Here is a 13,724-nt window from a genome sequence, read left to right on the forward strand (position 1 = left end):
CCATGTCCTATTCTGTCTTGGAGGCCCAGGTTTGCACTCTGCCAGGAAAGGCGCAAAGGCCTGAGTTCCATCTGTTATTCTCTCTAGTACCCAGCAGCAGGCCTGGCACAGAGCTGAGATCATGCTTTTCCAGGAGGAAAGGATAGATTATTCCTTGGGCATTTCCTCTGAGCCAGGCCAAGCATCTGAGAATGCAGATGGGAGCCCCTCTCACAGGCAGAGCAGCTGAGTTTTGCACAGCCTCCCCCTCCGCCATCTTGGACAGAAGACACTGCTGAGTGCTCAGCCTGGTAGGTGCCTCACTCCCCAGGCCGGGCTCCCACCCTCTGCCAGCCCCACTTTCCTTCTTAGACTGGGCCACCAGTTGCTTCTGGGAACTCCAGGGTCAAGGCTTGCCTTAAGCTGGTTTACAAACCCTCAACCAGCTGGCCACAGCTGGGGCCCAGTGAAGTGCTAGGCCCATGACTCAAGATCAGACTTGCTGAGGATACGTCTTACCCTAAGTGCTGATCAGAGTGCTCAGGACCATACCTTAGCTCTCCACCCACCTTAACAGATGGGGGCTTCAGGACTTGCACCAACAGACAAACCCTACCCAGCCTGAGCACCTCACAACTATTTGCTCTAACTTGCTGGTCCTTGAGACACTCGGGCTTCTAAGAGCTCCCTTCCTAAGGCCCCAGAGCCCTCCCAGGCTCTGTACGCCTGGGTCTTAGTCTGTCCCTGGAGTCCCAGCTCCCCTAGGACTCTCCTGGTCCTTCTTTGCCCAAGGCTTTGGCAGCACACCCCTGGGGTATCCTGCCCACTCCAGATCCCCCATACCACCACATCTCCCCTTCAGTCTCCCTTTGCATGGCAGCCTGTCTCCCACATCACTTCCTCCCTGTGGGCTACACGCCACTCCATCTCAGAGATAATGGGCTACAGAGAACCCAAAAACTCCACTTGCCTTTCCCTTCCCACACTCACTCAACCCAGCCTAGCTTCTGGACAGTCAAGTCATATGCAGCATAAGGTGCTGGGCTCTCCTGGGCCTTCCTGGACATCACTGTCCAGGAAGGATGAAGATAGCCTGCCCTGGGAAGGAGCCAGCAGGGCCTGAAGTAGGGGCAGACCCCTCAGAGTCTCTTTGCCAGGCAATGTACCACTGCTGCTGGGCTTTGGGGGAGGGGTAAAGACTGAGGATGATTCATGGTGCTGGGGGCCCTAAGTGCAGCTCTACTGCAAGCATGAGTAACTGGGAGGCATGTCCCATTCCCCCTTCTTCTCCCCTCCAGCCATCAGAGTGAGGTAAAGACCCCAGGCAGCCTCCAGCCCCTCCTTCACTTCAGGCAGCTGCAGCATTTGGAAAATACTCACAGGTGCATGCTTGTCACAGATGCTACCCACCCACAGATGCTCGTCTGCATCCTAAGAAAAGGAATTTCAGTGCATGAATTCCATTCTAGCTAAGCACACCACCAGCCATTCTTGAGAGCCTGTTCCTTCACTCTCCTCTCTCTGGGGTATGCCTGCCCAGGAAGCTGAGCCCTTTCTATCTTTAGGTCACAGAAGGCCCTGATTAGAATCTATCTACGAACCCCATCCACCCATTTGAGATCTGCCTAGCCCCACAGGAGTCCAGAACCGAAGTTCAGAGTGTCCCAGACTATGACATCTGCTAGCAGAGGCCCCATCCACCAGTGCTGGGAACCCTACCCAGGCTGTGAGGCACAAGGAGGCCCTCACTACTGTGGAGAGCGTCTGGCGTGGATTAGGAAAAAAGCAATCCCCATACACGGACATAGCCCTGCGGTGCCTGACTTGACAAGCCACATCTCCTCCAGGTGATGGATACCTGCTCCAGGGCCCAGGACACACTGCTGGGCGAGCAGAGCACTGGCTATCTTTTTACCCCTACTCACCTGTTGGAGCAGAAAACCGTGCCACTGTGGGTGGTGGCCTGAAGGATGGTGCCCCTCCCCACCCTGAAACACCACTGTGGCAAGGGCAGAGGCCAGGGTGGCTTCCTCCTGTAGTGACCTTGGAAAACACATGTAGATGTCACGGGAAGAAACGTGGGTTCCTAAAAACACCCCTAGGGCAGAGCCCAGGTAGGAGCACTTGGATGAGAAACTTCCCCTTCTTAAAAACCACCGAGATTCTGGGATTATCTGTTACAGAAATAAACGTTACCTTAACTAACACAGACTCCGTTGCCTGCAATGGGTGTCACCATACAAAACCCTGTGGCACTCAGGTGATCCAAGAAAAGGGACAGGGAGACTGGAAAGATGAAGGCCCACATCACACAGTGGAAAACCATTTGCTTGTGACAACTAGAGGGCAGGCCAGGTGCCTGCTGAGGCTGCAGCTCTGAGGGTAAGTTCTGGACAGAACCAGGGATGATGTCAATTCTTACTTTCTGCTTTTAGGCAAGAATTGTCTGGTTTGCAAGCAGGAGTGAAGGGATGGCGACAGCCCAGAAATGTGGGTCCTGCAAGAGTCAGAAAAGCCCAACTAGGAAAGACTGAAAGGGATGGAGAGCCAATGGCTGGTAAAACCTCTCATCTGACTTTTTGTTTGTTTGGTTTTGGGGGTGTTAAACTCAGGGCCTCACACTTGCTAGGCAGGTGCTCTACCATTTGAGCCACTCCGCCAGCCTAAAACCTCTCATCAAAATGAGGTCCTCAGATGGACTCACAGGCCAGACTGAGGTTGTGGCCTCCCCCTACCATTTCAAGTGCCCCCGGAACTGTCATGGCTCTATGGTGAGAAAGAGTCTGGGGCAGAGAAACAAGGGAAGCCTAGGAAACAGCTCTGGTGTGCTTGCTATGGCTGTCTGGACTTTGCAGGCACCTTTGGGACCCCAAAGACACATGAGTCAGAGTGGCTGTCAGCACCATCATGCACCAAGGAGGACTTTCCTCAACACCCACTTCTGAGGAGGCCACAAAGGATACAGACGGGAAAGCTATCCCCACAGACAGAACAGGGGCCCAAAGGACAGGAGCCCTCCCAGAGGAGAGGCAGGTTTGCTGGAAGACCCTGCAACACACTGCAGGGAACAGCCTGCCTGCCTGCTGGACTTCCTCAATGTCTAGGCACACATAGCCTGTATGTGTCCAATTCTTGCCCCAACAACAGGATGTAGGAGCTGCTATGTGTCGTGTTTTTTTGTTTGTTTTTTTTTTTTCTTTTGAGACAGGGTATTGCTATATAGCCCAGCCTGGCCTGGAACTCACGATCCTCCTGCCTCAGCCTCCCAAGTGCTGGGATTACAGGCATGCACCAACACATGTGGCCTCTTCCTTTTTTTTGAATGAGAGGTTCTATTGTGGAGACTGTATCTGCATCACCACTGTATTCTAGGGGTGTCCTGGGCTGTGGGGGTACTGAGCTAAGTTATCTTTTCAGTTCACAGGTTTCCAGACCACATATGAATACTCCCACCACAGGAGGTGGGTGAGGGGCCGACAGAGTGGGCCGCAGTCTCCCAGACATCCTTTCTTTGAGATGGAAGCCCTCCCTGGGTGGAACTTTGGGTTGTCTTGCTTGAGGAAGGATGGGAGTGTTCTGGGAGGGGAAGAGTGGCACAGATTGTTGGTGAAGGCCAGACTGTGACAAATAATTCACTAGCTGGTCCCCAAGTCTGTGCACACTCCTGGGGTACAGCAAGGCTGTTGTGGCCCCAAGACTGAGGTCCAGATGGTAGAGTAAGGCAGGAGTCAATGTGTGCTTCTCGGGCCTGGGTTCTCAAGCCTCCCCCACCTGACTCCAAGCTCATGTGGAAGATGGTGTCAAAGATGGTGCACAAGACCGAAGGAGACCAGGCCCTGAGGAGTCACTTGGAGAAGAGCTGCCCACCCATCAGAGGCACTGCTTGTAACTCACGTGAAAGAGACACACATTTGTATGTGTTGAACCATGGAGGTTGGGGGGTGTCTGTTATAGCAACAAGTGTTGCTACAGAGCCTCTGGCAAGCCGAATACGTTTGTGCTTCTGCGGGTCTAAACAAATAAGTACATGTCCCTTGCAAGGACCTCTGATGGTCTCTTTTGTACGTTTGTGACGATGACGCCTCAGGAGGGACGCACATGGGGTAGGTGGTAAGGCTGCTTCCGTGTGTCTGAGCACGTGTAGACCTTATGTGTCTGAGGGTTTGTGTTCCCAGGCACCTGAGCACACGTGTGGGTGTACATGAAATCTGATGGATCTGAGCCATGGGAGTGTGTTCTTGTGGGTCTGAAGAGGTGTGTGCCTACCTGCGTGCACACAGGAAGGAGTTACAGTGTACTGGCTCTGTACATGTGTTCATGCCCTCAGGTCTGAAGATGATGTGCACCACACTGCTGCATGGGTACACCTATGGTTCTGAGCACTGAGTGTGTGTATGTGTGTGTGTCCACGTACCTATGGGGGTCTTAGCATGTGTGTGCATGCTTGTATGAGTACAAACCAACACATATGCTTCTGCAGGTGACCGTGCATAAATGTATATACCACCAAGGGACTGAGTACATGTACGCGTGTCTCAACGGGCCTGCATGTGGGTGTGCGTCCATGCACGTAAGCATGAGCCTCCGGAGGTATGAGCTGCGGGGCCGCTGAGAGTCCCATCTCATGACAGCAGTGTGGGGTGGGCACAGGCCGTGAGGCTGCACAGATGCACACATGCCCCTGGGGCATGCAGCACCCCTCTAAGAATGAACACACCTGCACCTTTGGTCTTAATCCCTAGGTGCACCTCTGCACATAGGTGCGGATAGGCACCTACTGAAGGAATGAACACACGGTGGCACATGAGAACATCCCTCTGCAGATGCACGTGTGCATCTTGGCGAGTACTCTTGGGAGGCCTGGAATGTGGGCACCTCTGCATGGCCAGGAATAGATGTGTACTTCTATGAGTACACATACATCCACACTTCAGTAAGTCTGAGTACACTGTTTACATGCAGAATCCCTGATTCTTAAACATATGAGCATCTATGTCTACAAGTGTGGGATCCTAGGTCTGCACATACATGTGTGTTACTCAGATGGATCTTCCACAGGTACGTGTGCCTTTATGAACTGAACACAGATGCATAATTTGGTAAGTCTAAGCCCATGTCACAGGGCTGTACCTCAACAGGTCTGAGCCCATGTAAGCACACACTAAGATCTACAATACACACGTGTGTCTCAGAGTCTGAGGTATGTGAGTGCACTGACAGTTCTGAGTGCGTGTGTGAGTCTCAACAATCAGCATGAACTTCAGCAGTGTAAGCGTGCGGAAATTGCTGCATGTATACAGCTCTGAGCGTGGGTAAGGTCCTTGGCGGGTTTAAGACACACGGTGTGTGTGCGCCTTTGTGGAGCTGAGCGCATGCCTAACCTCTGGGGGCTAAGCTGTGAGTGTGAGCGCATTGTGTGCCTTCCTGAGACTGTGCGCATGTGCACAAGCATGTGCTTCTCTGGGCCTCATCAGAAGCAAGCACAGGTTCCAGGGCTATGGGTCTAAGCACATGTGTGCCTCCACTGATCTGGGCAAGAAAGACAGGTGCTCTTCTAAGTACCCAGAAGCGGGAACATGTGAGCTTGCTGTTAGTCTGTATCGTATTCATGGATGCACATGCGTATCTCTGGTCTGAGCACGTTGTGTGCATATGGACATGTGCCCTGTGGGTCTGAGCCTGTGTGTACTTTCCTCATGTGTCAGAATCGCACATGTATGGGTTAGGACAGATGGTGGGTCACATTACCAATTGGAGGTAAGGTGTCCCCGAATGGCACTCCTGTTCAAAAGGATTTTAACAATCCCCTTCTTTAACTGGGCTACCAATCTTGGGTAAAATAACTTATTAGATAGTGGGCTCACTAAGCAGGGGAGGAGATGTAGGGCCTGGGGTCTATGGAGGGGCCCAAGCTAGGGGAAAGGATGGAAAGGTGAACAGATTGAGCAGGGGTGCACCCAGGACCCACACCTGAACCCAGGGATGAGGATCTGGAAGGCAGGAGGTGACAACACCCTGTGGCCACATTCCAGGCAGCCGTTGTTCTCATCCAACACTCCATCTCCAACACTGACCCTAGAGCCAAGGGGCCTGACCCTGTGCTCAATAAAACCTCTTGGTCCTACAGTCTCAAAGAGCCTCTGGCTGGAGAGACTTGGATGGAGGGGACATGGTCTACACCAGTCTGGGGGACCCTGAAGTCCTCTCGGTTCTTGGGAGGCCTCCCATGGGGATGAAGACCAATTGTGAGCATTTCAAAGTGGTTTGTGGACCAGTGCATGTCAGACCCAGGTCTGTGGGGAAGCCTGTGGATTCTGGCAGTTTCTTCTGAGGGCTCCAGTGCAGGTTCTACCTCCCTCCCAGCCTTATTTTTAAAGCTGAGTGATGGGCTGGCCACCAACCCCTGCCTATCCCCAGCTTCCAATCCTCCACACCCCCCACCATGGCTTCACATGGCTTCACATGCATGGCTCTTTTCCCAGGAGGATGACATAATGGTCAGTGACCTCCAGGATTCATGACTAGGGAGCAGCTGACCCAGCTACTTCAGGTCCTCTTCATCCTGTCCTAAAAAGTGTACACACGGGGAGATCACACCCAGGACTCTGGTTAGACACTGGGCTACGAGGCTAGAACTCTGCCCAACAGGGTGCAGCCCAGTGTGCACTGCACGTCCCTGTGTGGTGACCATCTAGCCCCAGATGGCCTCTGTACTGTCCAGGGAGAACAGAGACTTCCCTGGTCACCAGGAGTTGCCGTTCCTGAGTGTGAGATCAAGCAGCACCCTTTCCTCATCACTCACATAGTCCCTTGTCCCCAGAGCTCCATCCCAGGGCTCTCACAGGCCATTCCTCACAGCCACTTAGGGCAAGCCTGGGCTAGAAGTGCTGGGTCGGCCTCCAAGAGCCCCAGTAAGTGCCTAAGCTTAGAGGCAGGGCTGGGTGCTATGTGCTGACACTGCCACAGCCCAGAGTCTCCCAAAGCAATGGAGGGGCCAGAGTATGCATCTGTGCACAAAGATGGCCCAGTGAGATAGTGGGGGCAGCTCCCAGCAGAAGGGGTCTGTTCCAGGAAGCACAGGCCCTGGGCCATGCACTAGGAGGCCAGGCCTCTCCAGCCCAGCAGCTGATGCTTCCCACAAGCACCAGAACCATGGGAATAACCTTTCTCAGCTCCAGATTAGTAGGGAGACACAGAGGGCAATGGGGGCTCAGACTCTACCAGGTCTTGGGGCCTGCAACCTTGGTCTCTGAACCTGAGCCTTGGCCCCCAAGGCTCCACAGTCCATGCTTCAGTTCTGTTTCCTTCTTGCTCTACCCACACTCCATCTAGGCTGGTGGCCCACCCTCAGCTTGCATGTCTCATCTGACACTGGTAGACCCCCCCCAGATCCCCCCACCCCAGGTCAGATTCACACAATGTAGCAGGGCACACTGCCCACGTCCTGACCACATCCCTTCCCTGACCCTGCACACACTTGCCCCAACCTCCAGTCTGCTATATCCACAGCCCAGGCACCACCATGACAAGATAATGGGGAAAAGTCTCTGGGAAGCCAAGTGAGAGATATGGGGTGGCCCCTCTGCTCCCACAGGCTCATGCGGGCTGCCAACAAGGCCCATGCTCCCCCACTGGGAAATCTTGGCATACCTAGGCCTTTTTCCATTCCCGCCATCAGCCTTGAGTGCCTGCCTCCCACAACTCCTCTCCTCTCAGCACTGCCAACCTGTCCAGGTGAGCAGCCCAGTACCCACCAAGTCACCCCACTCCTACCATCAGCCAGCACACAGGCCCACCCCTGACTTGCCAGGCTGCTTTCTCTGCATCTGGACCCATGGCGCCAGCTAGCAGCATCAAGCAGAGCCCCCCATTCCCCTGACTCCCGGGGACCCCTCCCTTCCCAGCCCTGCTCTCCTACAGCAGGGATCTCCCAGAGGACCCCATATTCCACCTACCACACTGCCAGGCACAAAGCTACCATGCAGCAACTGCGTATCCTGGCAGACTCTCCACTCTGGGGACCTTTCAGTGAAGAATGCCAGATATGTCCCTAAGACTGGGCATGAGGAGGGTTCAGGATCCAGCAGAGACCCTCTATGAGTGACCAAGAGAGCACCAGGCCCCTGGGCTGATGGGAGTTGCAGTTCTGGACCTGAGAGTTGGTGGGAGTTGTAGTTCCCCACCTCCCACCTAGGACTCATGGGAGCTGCAGTTACCCATCTTACTAAAGACACATCATCCCCTTTCCTCCCAGTTCCTTTTGGCTCTCCTCCCAGAACCCTGCGCTAAGGACCTCACTACCTCCAAGGGACTGGGCACCAAAAGGCACCTTGCCAGAGGCATTTGATGGACCTGGGGGCATTAGGAGGGAAGGGACTATCAGTGAGAGCTAAGGCCTGAAGCAGGCTCTGGGCCGGGACCAGGTGGCAGGGATAGTCGCCCCCCTCCCAGCAGCGTCGTAACAGGGGCCCGGGGCAGGGGAGGGGGGAAAGGCACTCACCAGTACTGGGCTCACACTCCTCTAGGTCCTCATCATCGCTTGGACACTCGGCCGAGGCCACCAGGAGGTCATCTGTGTTCTGGGGGTAGAGGGATGAGAGGAGGGGCGGGGAAAGAGAGGGTTCCAGGTGGGTGAATAGACCTCACAGCCACATCTTGAGGTGAGGGACAGCACAGGGGATAGGCCCTTTAAGTCCCAAGCCTCTCATCACTTGCTGGATGACCTTGGGCCTCCATTTCCCCATGCAAAGAGACATTAAAAGGTACCAGCTGTGCAGGTCCCTGTGACTCCCAAGGATCTGACAGTATGTGATGTACCTTTTACTTCTAGGATGTGAGAGATGAGATGCCAGACCTGGGCTGGAGCACAGGGGCCCAGGATGCCTAGGGGGCAGAGTCAGGTATGTAAGGGAGGCAAAGCACAGATGGGGCCTCTGGAGGCTGCGCAGGCAGAGGGGACAAGACATGGAGGGGTTTCCCAGCTCCAGCTTCACCACCCCATCACCCCTCAATTCTCTCCCAACCCCCTTCAGGGAGAGAACTGGGCTGCACACAGTAATTAGGGCTGTGGTTGCCATGACAATGAGAGTCGACTTTGTCAGCATTTTCTCTCCTCCTGATTGCAAAGAAAGAGAATCCCTGAGATGAGTGAGCATGAGGGGGCGGGGGGCGCTTAGGCACTTAGAGGGTGTTTGAAAAGAGACCCAAGGAAGAAACCCAAAGTCCAGGCAGAAAGGGAGCCAGAGAGACTGTGGGGCAGGCGATAGGGCCACACCTGTGGCCAATGACAGAAGTGAGAGGGTCGTACGCTGCCTCTCCTCAGACCCTATCTTCAGACACTACAGCTTCATCCAAGGGCAAGGTCTCAGACTCCCCTTTTCCTCTTTTCTTCTGCATCTTGCTTCTGTACTACAGCATCACCCCTGGGGCTCCCCACCTCCCCCCTCTGTCTTTTCCACCTAGCTGGTCAGTCCACTTCCTCCCACTGAGACTGAAGGCTTCTTCTACGACTTGGGGGAGGACATTGGTGGGCTGGTGCCCAGCCCTGGGAGAGCCCAAGCCTTTCTCCCAGGGCTCCCCATCCCTACAGGAAAGACCCCTGGCATCTGGATCCCCTCCGACCTCCAGGCAGTGAAGGCAGAGAGGGAACGGTGAGGTTTTTCTCCCCACCTGATTAACCCCAGCTAGTCCAGTCCCAGGCTTCTTGCAGCACAGACTGGCAGGGAAGGTGGCCTGGAGACCAGGGAGCCCACCCCTCAGAGAGATGCTGAAGATAGACTGGTGTTGGATGGAGGCACATGGCCTCATGGCTACCCCTCCAGGCCCCAAGTCCAACAGTGAGATAGGGATGGGAGATAGCAGCATTGTTGGGGAGCGGTGACTAAGCAAGGTCAATGTGCCAGGTTCAAGCCCTTCATAACCCTCCATGGCTGGCAATCAGCACAAGCATTGGTGACAATACCTAGGAATCTCACCCAGGTCCCAAGGCTGCCTCAGTAGTTCCACATGCTCAGCTGACTGTGGCCACAAGAAAGCCAGGTCCCCCCACCCATCAGAGCTGAGCCTCATTCCCCAGATGCAGCCCTCTCTGCTCCTCCACTGTCACTTGGGCTGGACCTGGCCCAGGGAGTACCTGGGTGAGCATGATGGGGGGAGGAGGGTGGTAAAGCACCAGAGAGATTGCACCTCTATATCACTCAGACCACAGACATAGAGGACAGAGAGGCCTGCTAAGCAGTGGTGCTTGCTCAAGGTCACATGGAGAGGACATGTGAAGGCAAGGGCTCTGCAGCCAGAGCCTGATCCAGCCTCTGGAGAGAGGCCACCCACCACTGGTGACAACATCTAGCCCCTCCAGTATGTCACCTCTGCCCAAAGTGCTGCCATCCAGGTACCTGTTTCTTCCCACTCACTGCCCACATAAGCACTGGCCATGGCCCCAAGGCCATGGGGCAGAAGGAGTCATGCCACGCTCGATACCAGTCAGATTTCCTCTCTGTGGAGTGGATGTGTTTGCCTTTCAGCTTCCCTCACTCTAAGAATGGACTCCAGGGAAATAGTGGCCACCCCTCACACGAATCTATGATACCCCTGATCGCCACAGGAAGGCCGCTTCCTGAAAGGTCACCTTGCCTCCTTCACCTAAGCCATCACTGTGACAACAAGATCATGGACAGCAGCATCCAGGATCCCCCAGGACCATCACCCAAAGCCAGAGGGTGCCTCACCTGGGTGGTGCTGTCCCTCAGCGTGGGGGAGCGGCCCCGGCGCGTGGTGGTGGTGGCCATGGTGGTAGTGGTTTCCATGATGGTGGTGGCCATGTCGGCCAGCAGGGTGGTGGCCGTGGTTTCTGCACTGAGCAGCACGGACGGCCCCTCCCCCACCAGGCGCAGGTGGCCCTCGGTCCGCACGTTGGGGTCGCTCTCGGCGGCCAGCGCCAGCACCTTGAGCCCATTGTAGTAGAGGCCAGACACCTGGCCCTGGAAGGGGCGGCCCTGATCCCGGCCCCCAATCTTGATGGCAGCCTGGCTGTTGAAGATGGTCAGCTGGCGTCCTGGTGGAATGGGAGGAGGGGATAGAGGAGAAGCAAGCAGTGGGCAGGGGAGACCAGGAAGGGATGGGGAGAATGGAGGGGACCATGGGGAGGGGAGGAGAGGAATCCAGGAGGAGACCAGCAAGTGGGTGGGGGAGAAATGAGAAGGACAGACAACCAAAGGGAAAGTCCTCATCAGCCAGAGAGCCTTTAGCCCTGCCAGGTGGGACCCCAGCAGGGGAGAGTCCCCAGAACACATGGGCTGGGAAAGGGAGCCCCGTCACCCCTTCTCCCCACCATGCACATGCCTCTCCACCTGTCCGCTCCTGCTCCTGGGCCATCACCCCTCTTCTTCCTTCAATTCAATCCCCACCTTCTCTCTCTGCTTTCCCAAACATCCCTCCCCAGTGTCCAGCCCTGAGCCATGGAGCCCACAGAAGCGGCAGACAGTGGAGACAAAGAGGCAGAGACAGAGGGGCACTGCCAGGCTGCGGTGGAGTCAGTGCCTGTGAGCACAGTGGAGATAGAAGAGGGCCACAAAGTATGGCTCCTGCCTGGCCTACTACCGGCTGGTCCCCACCCACAAGCAGCCCTCTGACTGCAAGCCAGGCTCCCCTTGCTCTTCCTCCCAACCAAGGCCCAGCCTCTGGCCAGGGACCAGACCCTGGTGAGCACAGCCCTTCCTCCCAGCCTGGACGTGCAAGCACAGAGATAGAAAACGTTAAAGGGACCTTGCTTCGCTTGCTGACAGCCAAAATAACTGCTCCAGCTCCAATCTCGTTCCGCACTTGGCAGTTATACCTCAGAATTCCCCTGTGTGGGGTCTGGCTGTTCACTTTAGTTTTAGTAGATCTGGGGGTCGGTTTAACCCTCTGAGTTTGTTGTTTTGGTTTGGTTTTTAGAAAAGACGTTTATTATGTTTAAGTTTAGATTTAACTTTGGTTTTGGTGTTGCTTATTTTGGGGGGGCGGGATGGGGCACATGGACTAGTATTTGCCCCCATTGTCTCCCCCGGACTTTCAGCTGCTGGTGCTGGGGGGGTTTAAGACCTGGCTTAGCCTCTGGTTAGCCTCTGGTTAGTGCCTCGTTAAAGATCTAGTTTAGAGTTAGGTGTCTATGAGCCCTGCCCCTGAACCTGGGCTGAGGACAGTTCAACTTGTGAGACCCAAAGCCCTTTGGAAACCCAGGCCTCTGGAACCCCCAAACCATCTGCCTGGTCTCTGATCAGTTAATGGGTCATTCATGTGTCTTCCCCTGCTCAGCCTCACCTCCTCCCTCAGCACCCTCCCACGGCCTGCTTAGGCCAGGACAGCCCCTGGAGCAGTCATGCTCCCTTACAAATTGGGGAGCCGCCATCCACAGAGGCAGAGAACTGGTAGTGATATCTCTGGGCTAGGTCCCTGAAAACCACTGTGTCCAATCTGAGTCCCAGGCATAAGAATTTAAGAAAAACAAGAGAGAAGGGTCCCAATAGTCAAATGAGTTTGGGAAGCAAACAGGTCACAATTAAACAGGTTATTTTCTCAAAGGATTTCTCTGAGCCTTTGCGAGACTAATATACCACTGTGTCTTCCAAAGGAAGAAACGAGACTCAGCTTTCCCCAGACTCATTTTACCACCAGTCTCTTTACTGGAAAGCATCCTGCTTCACAGGATATGTTTGGAATTGGAAGATGGATTCATTCCATAAATATTTATTGAGCATCTACCATAAGCCAGGCACTGACCACAGAATATTCCCTCCCAGAATGCCCAGCCTGCTTTCTCTACATTTCTGCTCATTTACTGCTCATTTACCGAGTTGGGTTGAGCAAAGATTGCTGTCCCTGTCTAGCTGAGGAGGGAACTAGGCTCATGCAGGAGAAGTACCAGGCCAAGGCCAAGGAGATCCTGCTTCTATTCTTTGGAAAGTCCAACCTATCTCCACCCCCCAACTGCCCCCCACTGGGTTTGAACTGCTCTACCACTTGAGTCACCCCCAGCCCTTTTTTCTTTAGCTATTTTTCAGGTAAGGTCTTGCATTTTTGCTTAGGGCTGACCTTAGAACACAATCATCTCCTACCTATGCCTCCCACATAGCTGGGATGACAGAAATGTTGCCACCACAACTGGCTTGTTGGTTGAGACTTAGTCTCACTAAATTTTTGCCAGGGCTAGCCTCAAACTATGATCCCCTATTTCCACCTCAGTAACTGAGATTACAGGCATGAGCCACTATGCCTGGCCCCTCAACTTGTCCTTTCCTAGAAGAGTAAATACAGGCCTAAAGGTGTGGACACGCCACTTGTGGAAGACAAATGGAGCTCTTCTCTCATCCAACCCCAAAGTCCTACTGCCTCCTCCTAATAGGACCTGTCCTGCTCTCCCTACCCTTGGAGTCACAAGTTGTCCCAGCCTCAGCCCAGGCTGCTCCCTTGGCCTCTCTGATTCTGGGAGAGGGAGGTTATGGACAGGGAGCCACGTAAGTTAGCCAACTTGGTCCCTGTGGCCTCTGCTCCTGCCCCCACCTGCCATGAACGCCTCAAAGGGTTAAAGTTCGCCCCGCTGGAGACAGCAGCCCAGTGTGGCTGGGGGCTGGAGGCTTAGCATGTCTGTTACAGTCCCTTTAACTTTTTGTCCTGTTAAGGATTTATCACATCTGGTTATCGGCATGTTTAGGCCCACTGCAGGGGCTGGCAGTTACATTTAGGGGTTTATTGGGGAAGGCCCCAGT

General features: G+C 54.6%; 1 protein-coding gene across 32 annotated transcripts in view; it reads right to left on the bottom strand.

Moving 5' to 3' along the window:
• The window catches only part of Nrxn2 (neurexin 2), a 105,651-nt gene that overhangs the window by 4,412 nt on the left and 87,515 nt on the right, over window positions 1-13,724 (bottom strand). For all 32 annotated transcript variants that reach the window (XM_074048761.1, XM_074048712.1, XM_074048703.1 and 29 more), the window contains 2 exons: window positions 10,707-11,032; window positions 8,480-8,558 (listed from right to left, as the gene is read on the bottom strand). In XM_074048761.1, coding sequence (XP_073904862.1) covers window positions 8,480-8,558; window positions 10,707-11,032 — 405 coding nt within the window. The remainder of the gene's footprint in view (window positions 1-8,479; window positions 8,559-10,706; window positions 11,033-13,724) is intronic.

This window comes from Castor canadensis, chromosome 1 (genome assembly GCF_047511655.1).
Source record: "Castor canadensis chromosome 1, mCasCan1.hap1v2, whole genome shotgun sequence".
NCBI classification, from domain to species: domain Eukaryota; kingdom Metazoa; phylum Chordata; class Mammalia; order Rodentia; family Castoridae; genus Castor; species Castor canadensis.